General features: G+C 35.0%; 1 protein-coding gene across 6 annotated transcripts in view; it reads left to right on the top strand.

Moving 5' to 3' along the window:
- The window catches only part of TLK1 (tousled-like kinase 1), a 170075-nt gene that overhangs the window by 122506 nt on the left and 35182 nt on the right, over positions 1-12387 (top strand). For all 6 annotated transcript variants that reach the window (XM_014545707.1, XM_005857568.2, XM_014545702.1 and 3 more), the window contains exon 12: positions 6017-6083. In XM_014545707.1, the coding sequence (XP_014401193.1) occupies positions 6017-6083 (67 nt within the window). The remainder of the gene's footprint in view (positions 1-6016; positions 6084-12387) is intronic.

The following is a 12387-nucleotide window of genomic DNA, read 5'->3' as shown; positions in this document are numbered from 1 at the left end:
TCACAAAGAAAGTCTCAACAAATTTCAAATATTGAAAGAGTTTGAATAAGATGAATTGTTTTGTCCTTATATGTTTGGTAGACTCATGGGTGAAACATAAAGGATTAGAATGAAATAGAGTATGTACTGTGACAATAGTAGAATTCAGCTAAAAATCAGTAACAAAAAGGATTGTGGAAAAGTCTAAATGGAAATGAGGAAATATTTTTAGATGAATGGTAGTGAAAGTGCTACATAGCAAAATTTGTGAGGTAAATCTGAAACAGTATCTACGGGGATATTTATATTTATAGCCTTGTATACACATATAGGAAAAAAAAGAAAAACTAAAATTTTATATACTGAGCATCTATTTCAGGTAGGAAGTGAATAGCAGAATTAGCCCAAGAAGGAAGAGGAGAAACATAAGAACAGTAAGCAGACATATGATACAGAGAATCAATCCCAAAAAAGGAATGTTTGTTAAAAAAAAAAAAACACACACACTAATGAAATTTTTTTTTTAAAAAGAGTGAAGATAATCATTATCATGAATGAAAAAAAGAATATTCTACAGTCTAAAGATATTTAAAGAAAAACATATAAATGGCTTTAATTTGAAATGGATAAATTTCTAGAAAAATACAACTTAACAAAATTGACATTAGGAGAAATAAAATTTAAATAGTTCTGTAACTATTAAAGAAATTGAATCTGTAATTAAAATCATTGATCAAAGAAAACTCTGAGTACAGATGACTTCATCTATGTAGTCTACTACTCATTTAAGGAAGAAATAGTGTCAGTGTTTTAAAAACCATTTTTGAAGAACAGCTAAGGCAGAAATATTTTCAATTTTTTATTTTATTAGCCCAACAAAATCTTGGTGTCAAGATCAACTAAGACTGTACAAGGAAGGAATGTTATAGGCTGATTTCACTTATAGAAGTAAATGCAAGCCCTGTCTGGTGTGGCTCAGTAACCTGTGCACCAAAAGGTTACTGGTTTGATTCTTGGTCATTGTACATGCCAGTTGTGGGTTCATTCCCCAATATGAGGCTTGCAGGAGGCAGCTGATCCATGTTTCTCTCCCTCTTCCTTCCTCTCTCTCTAAAATTAATTTAAAAGAAAACACTTTTTTTTTAAAAAAGCAAAAAAAAAAAAGCACTTCTGTCATTTAAAAAAAGTAAATGCAAAAATCTCAAATAATTAGCAACCTATAATATAATATATAATGGTAATCTATCAAGACCAAGTGGACTTATTTTAGGTATGCAAGGTTGGTTTAACATTAGAAATTTCAATGTAATTTTCCACATAAAGAGAAAGATTATATGATCATCTTAACAGATGCCAAAATAAGAAACATTAGATAATATTCAGCATTGATCTGTGATTAAAACTCTTAGCAAAAAATCAGTAGTTAGGTAACTTTCTTAATCTGCAGTATGTATGCATTTTTCTTTTTGGTTGCATCTCTACATGCTATGCTTTTGAGAATGTGGCCTTCTACCCAAAATGCTGACACGCCGAGCTCAAAAGGTTCTCCATCGCTGATCTACATTGTAGTGTTAAAGGATAGTATGTGGTAATGTATGTAAAATATTTGCATCATTCCTGGCTCTTAACTAAGTTTCAGCTATCAGCAAGATTCAGTCAAGTTTTTAAGGTAGTTGTTTCTATGTTTTATTACATAGTTCACATAGCTAATATCTATAGATAATGTGTAAGTGTTTCTTGCATTAATTGTACATTATAAGCTCAGTTGGTTGGAGCATTGTCCCATATATCAAAAAAAGGTTGAGGATTTGATCTTACACGGATGTTTCTCCATCTCACATCAGTTTTTTTAAATATATATTTTTTTGATTGATTTCAAAGAGGAAGGGAGAAGGAGAGAGAAAGATAGAACCATCAATTACCAGAGAGAATCATTGATTGGCTGCCTCCTGCACTCCCCCTACCGGAATCGAACCCAGGACCCTTCAATCTGCAGGCCAATGCTCTATCCACTGAGCTAAATGAGCCAGGGCTTAAATCAATTAAAAAAAGTTCTCTAGTGAGGATTTTCAAAAAGGATTTTCCATGTTAAATACTGTATATTTTAAATTGTTTTGATTTTATGTATTCATAAGAAATAAAGTGGTTATTTCATAACTATAAGGTTCAAATCACCAGGAACATACAGTAATTCTAAATTTGTATGTACATAATATCATGGACTTAAGGTAAATTAAAAATTGATAGTACTTGAAGAAGATATTGACAGATCCGCAAATCATAATGGGAGATTTCAGCACACACATTTCTTAGTATAGAACGTGTAGATAAAAATAAAATGATACAAAACAACAAACAGTATGGGTCTAGAAAATTTCAGTGGGATTAATAAACGTAACCTAATGGACACATCCCCTAACATCTGCAGAATATATGTTCTTTTTAAATGTGGACTTTTATAAAAATCGCCCATGCTAGGTCACAAAGAAAGTCTCAACAAATTTCAAATATTGAAAGAGTTTGAATAAGATGAATTGTTTTGTCCTTATATGTTTGGTAGACTCATGGGTGAAACAAAGGATTAGAATGAAATAGAGTATGTACTGTGACAATAGTAGAATTCAGCTAAAAATCAGTAACAAAAAGGATTGTGGAAAAGTCTAAATGGAAATGAGGAAATATTTTTAGATGAATGGTAGTGAAAGTGCTACATAGCAAAATTTGTGAGGTAAATCTGAAACAGTATCTACAGGGATATTTATATTTATAGCCTTGTATACACATATAGGAAAAAAAAAGAAAAACTAAAATTTTATATACTGAGCATCTATTTCAGGTAGGAAGTGAATAGCAGAATTAGCCCAAGAAGGAAGAGGAGAAACATAAGAACAGTAAGCAGACATATGATACAGAGAATCAATCCCAAAAAAGGAATGTTTGTTAAAAAAAAAACAACACACACACACACACACTAATGAAATTTTTTTTTAAAAAAAAAAAGAGTGAAGATAATCATTATCATGAATGAAAAAAAGAATATTCTACAGTCTAAAGATATTTAAAGAAAAACATATAAATGGCTTTAATTTGAAATGGATAAATTTCTAGAAAAATACAACTTAACAAAATTGACATTAGGAGAAATAAAATTTAAATAGTTCTGTAACTATTAAAGAAATTGAATCTGTAATTAAAATCATTGATCAAAGAAAACTCTGAGTACAGATGACTTCATCTATGTAGTCTACTACTCATTTAAGGAAGAAATAGTGTCAGTGTTTTAAAAACCATTTTTGAAGAACAGCTAAGGCAGAAATATTTTTTATTTTTTATTTTATTAGCCCAACAAAATCTTGGTGTCAAGATCAACTAAGACTGTACAAGGAAGGAATGTTATAGGCTGATTTCACTTATAGAAGTAAATGCAAGCCCTGTCTGGTGTGGCTCAGTAACCTGTGCACCAAAAGGTTACTGGTTTGATTCTTGGTCATTGTACATGCCAGTTGTGGGTTCATTCCCCAATATGAGGCTTGCAGGAGGCAGCTGATCCATGTTTCTCTCCCTCTTCCTTCCTCTCTCTCTAAAATTAATTTAAAAGAAAACACTTTTTTTAAAAAAAGCAAAAAAAAAAAAGCACTTCTGTCATTTAAAAAAAGTAAATGCAAAAATCTCAAATAATTAGCAACCTATAATATAATATATAATGGTAATCTATCAAGACCAAGTGGACTTATTTTAGGTATGCAAGGTTGGTTTAACATTAGAAATTTCAATGTAATTTTCCACATAAAGAGAAAGATTATATGATCATCTTAACAGATGCCAAAATAAGAAACATTAGATAATATTCAGCATTGATCTGTGATTAAAACTCTTAGCAAAAAATCAGTAGTTAGGTAACTTTCTTAATCTGCAGTATGTATGCATTTTTCTTTTTGGTTGCATCTCTACATGCTATGCTTTTGAGAATGTGGCCTTCTACCTGCTGTTTCGTCTTCCTGGCTTCTTTCTACTCCTTTTAACCAAGTTCAGATGTTACCTCTTCTGTGCTTTTTTCCAGTTTCCTTCAGCTAAAAGTTTTTTCTTTGCTTTGTTTACTCATAGCTCTATTATCCAGGATAATCACCTTATTTTAGGGTCAGCTAATTAGCAACCATTAATTTCATTTAATCCTTTGCTATGTAAGGTAACATTCACAAGTTCCAGGTTTGGCATTTAGCATCTTTGGGAAGCCATTTTTCTGTCTACCATAGTCTTCCCTCTGACCCAAGAGTCACATCTTTCCCACATGAAAAATATGTTCATCTATTCATCCTATACCAACAAACCCAAAAGCCTCACCCACAATACAGCATCAACTCAACATCCAAAATCTCATCTACATCTCTTCAGCTCAGACAGTCTAAATCTCATTGCCTAAATCTGGTATGGGTAAGTCTGTGTATAATTCACCCAGAGACACAATTCCTCTTAATCTGTGAACCTAAAGAAACAGGCTTGTTCCAAAATACAGTGGTGAGGACAGACATAGGATAGCAGTTTCCAGCCCAAACAAAAAAATAAAGGAGTCATTGATCCCAAGCAGGTTCAAATCCATCAGACAAACTCAAACTCGATTTGGTTTCAAGGTCTGCTAATAATTATTTGTGGCTTGTGGCTCTGCCTTCTGGACCCAAAGTTTTGACAACAATTCTGAGTCTTCCATGAAGGTTATCATATACTAGAGGCCTGATGCACAAAATTCATGCAAGAGTAGGCCTTCCTTTCCCTGGCTGCCAGCACTGGCTTCCCTTTGGCACCCGAGACCCAGGCTTCACTCTGGTCCCAGCTTCGTCCGGAATGACATCCAGAATGACGGCAGGTCTAATTGGCATATTACCCTTTTATTACAGATTTGTAGCTGAGTAGCTTTATCAACCTGCTTCTTCTTTGTAGAATTTTGGGGATCTGACAGACTTATATGATATACTCTCTGTCCTTTTAAATCCAAACTGTTACTGTTTCTGCTGTATAAGGTTCTTAAGAATCTTATAGATCTCCCATGTATGAGGTAATGATTAATTCATTTAGACAAGAGGATCTTCCACAGTTCTTTTCTAAATAATTCCATCACTATTTTTGGCTTCTGCTGAGAAGGCTGAGGGGATCTATGAGTCACACATACCACTCTTCATCTAATTAAAGACTATGTGACTGAATATTCTGGCCTCTCTGGGATATTAGCAAAAGGTTGTCCAGCTACACAATCTTTTTTCTTTCTTTCTTTCTTTTTTTCTTTTTTTTTTTAAAGAGAAGCTTTTCTGATAGTGAACCTCAATTTTAGTGTATTTCACATTTTGGGTAGGATGAGAATTTCTTAAGCCATTAAGTCCTGATTCCTTATTTTTGAACATTTGTTCCCTTAATTTATCTCTCATTTCACATAATAAAAACAGCAAGAAGAAACTAGTCTATACCTTCAACACTGTTTTTCTTTAATTTTATTGCATTTTGGGGGGGGTGACATTGGTTAATGAAATTATATAGATTTCAGGGGTACAATTCTATAATACATCATCTGTGTATTGTATTGTGTGGTCACCACCCCAAATCAGGTCTCCTTCCATCACCATTTATCCCCCTGTACCCTCTTCTTCCTCTTCCCACCCCACTTTCCCTCTGGTATTCTCCGTAGTGTTGTCTGTGTCTATGAGTTGTTTTTCCCTAATCCCTTCACCATTTTCACTGAGCCCCTCCCCCCCAAACCCTGCCCCTCTGACAGCTGTCAGTCTGTTCTGTATCTGTGAGTCTGTTTATATTTTGTTTTGTTAGTTTACTTTGTTCTTAGTTTCCACATATATATATTAATTCATTGTTCCATCTATAAGTATATATATTCTGAAGAATATTTTAAAGGACATTTGCCTTAGATATTTGGGTTGAAAGTTGTCAACATTTTGTTACTTCCATTGGATTAATTTTACTTTACATAGCTGGTTGTTAATAAGAAATAATTAGTATTATTCTTAATATCTAGAATCAATTTTATTTTTGACAGGTTGACTTTGGCAGAATATCATGAACAGGAAGAAATTTTCAAACTTAGACTAGGACATCTCAAAAAGGTATGTGAAACATCTGTTGGGTTTTGTTTGTTATTGGAGGTTGTGGAGAGTTGTGTTATATAAGTTTCTTATTAAAGAAATCAAATCTTTTTTTTTTAAATATATTTTATTGATTTTTTACAGAGAATAAGGGAGAGAGATAGAGAGTTAGAAACATCGATGAGAGAGAAACATCGATCAGCTGCCTCCTGCACATCTCCCACTGGGGATGTGCCCGCAACCCAGGTACATGCCCTTGACCGGAATCGAACCTGGGACCTTTCAGTCCGCAGGCCGACGCTCTATCCACTGAGCCAAACCGGTTTCGGCAAAGAAATCAAATCTTAAGAAAGAAGAGAAAGTCTCCAAATTAAAAACTTTTAAACCAAAAAATACCAAAAAGGAATGGCATTACATTTGCTTTTTTATGTTGACTATATTAAAATAATATTCTATTCCATTACCTTGTGTCAACTTACAAACATAGAGATGCTGTTTCTGTAGTGAAGTAGTGATTCCTGGCCAGACCTCCAGTCTTAACATTATTTTGCTTAAATACTATTTTTTTGTTTAAAAAAAGCTTCACTTTTAAAATACAGTGTAAAATTCCATATTATTTCTCTCCATTTTATAATAAATTGAAATACTATAAATTAATAACATTATTTCCTTGGCTTAACTTTTAAACTATGGAATGCTTGATTAAATGTTTCAATTAAATAGTTACATTGGCAAGTTTAGAAAAGCCTAGTCATCAGTAATAATATAAAGTGATATAATTTAGGGAAATGTACTGTTTTGCTATGTGTTATCATAGTAAAATTTTATAATGTATAGCTTTGTACTTGTTTATAAGATGACATGCTAATCACTTCATTGTTTTTACAGTTTATATTTTTAGTTCAAACCATTTCAAGAAAACATAATACAGTAGATTTCCCCCTTCAATTTTACTAACAGATGTAATATTTTTTTCTAAATATATTTTATTGATTCCTTACAGAGAGGAAGGGAGAGGGATAGAGAGCTAGAAACATCGATCAGCTGCCTCCCGCACACTCCCCACAGGGTATGTGCCCCACAACCAAGGTACATGCCCTTGACCGGAATCAAACCTGGAACCCTTGAGTCCGCAAGCCGACGCTCTATCCACTGAGCCAAACCGGTTAGGGCTAAAATTTTTTTCTTTAACCCATCTTTTTAAATTATGTTTTCGGCTTGTCAAATTACTGAAACTTTTTTTTATCGTCACCCAAGGATATGTGTTTTATTAATTGATTTTAGAGGCAGAGAAACATTTGTGTGAGAGAGAAACATCTATCGGTTGCCTCCCTAATGTACCCCAACAGGTGATTAAACTCCCAACCTTTTGGTGTTCGGGACAATGCTCTAATCGACTGAACCACCCTGCCAGGGCAGATTACTGAAAGTTTTTTAGTAGGCTGAATAATAGTTGAAATTGAGTTAGTGAGCTAATTGAAGATAGTATCTTGGATGTCATCTCCCTAGGGTAGGGTGAGATAGGACAGAGAAACCCATTCTGGTAGCAGCTACTATTCATGCTATGCTATTTTGTTTTTGCAATGCCATCAACATACTTCAGACCCATGCCATTTAATTACAGGGAACAGAAAAGGGTTATAAATAGGGTATGTGTCATGTTCTGATACGTTTTGCAGAAGTGGGAGCAAAGCATGACCTGCTTCCAGGCTCCAGGTCAGTGGGCAGTGAGCAGTGGCTATGAGGATAAATAAATAAATAAATAAATAAGTGTGTGTATATCTAGATAATTTGCATTAGTGTTCTTTTACTATGCCATATATCTGTCCATGCTCCTGCTCAGAAAAGTCTCCACCTAAACTGCTTGAACAGTAAATTTATTCTGGTGTTTTGTTTTGTTTTTTAGTTATTCTTTTCTATTGTAATTATTGACTATTTCTCTGCTTTTGGATATACAGTAGACAACTTCAGTCTATTCTCTGTAACACATGGGGTTGTAATGGGAATATAGAAGGAAGAGAGGATTTTGTAATATAGCATGAATATAAGTATTTGAGTGCTCACCTAAGCCTTTTTGATAATGAATTCAGAGAGACCTGGGTTTAATGTCCCATATAAAGATTTATCAATTGTTTTCTGATCAGCCTTTCATGATAATGGGACAATCTATATATAAAAGCCTAAGCAACCATCTGACCAGTAGCTAAGACGTACACTGACCACCAGGGGGCAGATGTTCAATGCAGTAGCTGCCGAACTGTGGTGACTTGGCAGCTGCAGTTCTCAGGTGACTCACCCAGAACCAGAGAGGAGGGAGCCGGATTCTGGGGTGCATCACTTGAGAACCGCCCTTTCGCAATCCAGGACCCCTCAGGGGATGTCAGAGAACCGGTTTCAGCCCAATCCCCTGAGGGACCCCACCAGTGCATGAATCTGTGCATCAGGCCTCTAGCCCATTGGCTCCCCACTTTGGGTCTGGCTTCCCACTGGGCCTCTAGCTCATTGCTGAGGTCATGGGTCTGCCCCTTACAGAAACTTTTCAACTCGATTAGCTAAATGATGAGACGTGTAGGACCCACTGACTGCGGCCCCTATGCCAGCCCATCCACTTAATATCAATTTCCAGTGGAGGCAGAAAATTTTCCCACTACCACTCTCGGCTGGGAAACCTGCCGCAGCTTTCCTCCTTCCAGGCAGACAGTAGTGCCAGCAGGCAACCTCCTGGGAGGGAAGGAGGCGAAGGAGCAGCTCAGGTGGGAAGGAGGTTCCTGCCACAAGACTCTGCCTGGGCGGAAGGGCCTGGGCCAGAGCCTGGCATTGAGCAGGGTCCTGCCCTAGGCCGACTAGATTACAGGCTAAGTAAATCCTCTTTGCTAAATAATTGCATTTTGCAGCTAAATGCCTCCAAGTCATCAGTTACCACCAAACTTAGGGTAAAGTGAAATGAAAGAAGCGAGACAGATAGAAAGTCACATAATATTGGGAGAAGAGAGGAGGAAGCCCAATTCTGGGGTGCGTCACCGCCCTCTCAAAATCTGGGACCCCTCAGGGGATATCGGAGAGCTGGTTTAGGCCCAATCCCCACAGGCCAGGCCAAATGACCCCACCAGTACACAAATCCATGCACCAGGCCTCTGGTAAGTATATAAGTACAGCTTTAACTGGAGGGTTTTTCTTTTCACATATAATAGTAAACTTCAAATTACTCTTTCTAATGATGAGATTTTACACCTTATTTTATGAAAACCTGTTCTATAAAATCTGAAATTATAAAACAGTTAAATTGGGAATCACCTATTTGTATTAGGAAAAATACTTCACTTTTAAAAGGCTTCAGAGGAGGGTTTGGTTTTGGTTGGTTGATATTTAAAACTTTCCTGGTACTTTTAAAATACTCAGTTTCTTTGAAATACTTCTGTTTTCTAAAGTGAGGTATATGTAAATGTCCAGATATTACATAAACAGTTTAAACTATTATAGAATATTACATCTTTTCATCTTTTATGTTATTCTCTTTCCCATTGTTTGACTTCTCCATTTTTTAACTTACTCATTCTTTTTAATAACTGTCCCCTCTCTAATCTTTTTCCTGTTTTATTTTTTATATTTTCAAATTTACTGAGCATTTTTAAATTTCTAACTTTATCATCTTCTTAACCAATTTACAACACTACTTTTCTTTGACATCCATCATGGGATATTTTGGGAGACTGAATGAACTAATAATGCCGGAATATACTCTCATGTCTTGAATTCTCATATTTTCTTCTGAGAGATTATTTTGGGTGAGAAAAATTGAATCCATTTTAAAAGAAAGTTGCTAGTAGTACATAGATACAAAGAACAAAATTGAATAGGTAGTGTCACCTTAGAACGAAAATAAAAATACCCTGCATACCACTGGGTATTAATTTTTGAGTTGTATAATTAAAAAATAATAAGCATTAAGTTACATGTTTTAAAAATAAGTTATATGGCATTCTAAACCACATTTAAAAAATAAATCATTAAAATAGGTCATTCTGTTTTCTAAAAAGAAGGCTGATTGTACACCTTTAACAGAGAGAACAAGTATGACTTAAGAAAAAATATGTTATCACAATCTTATCAGCTCCCTGTGCTTCTGGGTTTATTAAGCTGATATCAACTGTACCTCAGCTTGTAACTATATAGCTTCTACCATAGGCTGCATCTGATCTGTGAATATTTGATGTCCATGTAACCCTATGGGAATTCACTTGTGGTGTATCAGCTTAGAGTTTAGATTTGGAGCCTGGCATACTCTTGCATTAGCCAGGCTGAATCTTGCTTTCACTCTCCCTTTAATAAACACTTAGAGTTAAAGCAAAATTATTAGATTAAATTTGTTGGCACAGAAGGAGAAAACGTCCTCCTTTGAGGAAGCTCATGCCATTTGGACATATGAGACTAGAAGGACTTTGTATTGAAATGAATAATTTATGTGCATTGTATTTCATAAATATAATAATTGAATAAGTAAGCAAATATGAAAATGTGTGTTTATCATTGAATAAATCATAAAGTTTAGTTCACATTCTATACTGTTCTAGAGGTTTAGAAATATAAGTTCAAAGCTGTTAACGTGATAGAATAATGAATGAATGTGAAGCAGAAACCTCTAAAAGTAAGTCTATGGCTAAAATAAGCAGGTATTTCTGGTAACCACCAAATAGTAAATTTAATCTTACTTTTGGCTTATTAGTTTTGTCTCCTGAGATTAGGAAAATCACTGTACAGCATCGCCTTTATTTTAATATATCAAGAATTCTTTAATATTTATCGTTAGTTATTATCAGTTTATGAAATCATTGCTCTCTCACTGAATGACTTATTTTCACACTGTGCCTGATACAGGCATGAATCAAGTTCTTATTTCAGGAAAATCGCATATTACATTTTATGGACTTTGAAGTTTAACCATTCTAGAGTGACCATTATATTAACTTTTTGAATGCCAAGACATGTATATGCTTTATCTAAATTAATATCACTAGTAAACCAGCAAAGTTTACCTTTTCTCTTGAACCTTTCTCCTATTTCAGTGGCAATACACAGAGGCTTTATTCCTACATTCTTTTTGTTGTAGAGGACAGCAAGTTGATTCTTTGTATTCAGAAGAATTAATTCACTTGTAGCATTCTTCCTGTCTCTCTTAGAGTAGTGGGAATGTTTCCTTTTTTTTTCCTTCCAGAAACATGCTATTTCATTTTCATCGCCGATAAAGGAGAGTAGTTAAGTTTTTCACAAACACATATACTCTCTTTCTCTCACATATTACTTTCCTTGGGTATTCTATTAGAGATTGTTGTATCAGCTAGAATGCTTTATTATTAGCTGATATATACTTTTCACTCTAAATTTATTTTTTAAAGGTCAACAGAAAACACAATTTTTTAAAAAAATGTACATATTCTAACATAATTTTACCTTTTATATAGTTTAAGGATATACAGGGGGAAAAAAACTGATATAATAAAACATATGGAGACCACACACATTATTCCCCAAACTTTGTTTTTTGTTAGTCCTCATCCGATATTTTTTCCACTGATTTTTAGAGAGAGAGGGAGAGAGAGAAACATCGGTGTGAAAAAGACATATTGATTGGTTGCCTCCCACATGCCCTGAGCACGCCCTGACTGTGGCCAGAACGAACCTGCAACCCAGGCATGTGCCTTTGACTCTTAGCTTTAACCAGGAATTGAGGGGCCCTCAGGCTCATTCTGAGCTCTAACCATTGAGCAACCGGCCAAGACATTCCTTAAAATTTTTTTAAAAACAAATTATGTTCTACTAGTAATTATTTACACGTTTTCCCAATTATCACTTAATAAAAGCTTATAGTTATAATGAGAGTAATTTTCTATATTTCAAAAGTTGTTCTTTTGAGGCAAAGCTGCTTAACTATCCTTTTTACGCTACATTTGGAACCTGTGGATTTAAGGAAACTAACAAACAATATACCAATTAGCTTTTATGGTTGATTCTGTCTTAATTTCAGTCTTTGATAAATTCTAGTTATAGGAAAGCAATTTGTCTTTGTAATTTGAGGAGTTCTGCTAGGTTATTTGTCTATTTCAGAACATTATTCTGGAATTCAAGAAACTACGTGGGCGTGCTTTCCAAGGATTGTTATTTTTTATCTCTAAAAATCCATCTTCCTTATAATAGACTAGAGGCCCGGTGCACAAAAATTTGTGCACTCGGGGGGGGGGGGGGCCCCCCACCCCCCCCAGCGACCCTGCCTTGAGTGTGACAGGGGGCGGTGCCCCAACCCCCCAATCGGCCCTACCCTGAGCGTGAG

The sequence above is a fragment of the Myotis brandtii genome, unplaced genomic scaffold, assembly GCF_000412655.1.
Source record: "Myotis brandtii unplaced genomic scaffold, ASM41265v1 scaffold112, whole genome shotgun sequence".
NCBI lineage: Eukaryota > Metazoa > Chordata > Mammalia > Chiroptera > Vespertilionidae > Myotis > Myotis brandtii.
Note: the sequence above shows the minus strand (reverse complement) of the source record. Positions and strands in the feature narration are given on the sequence as shown.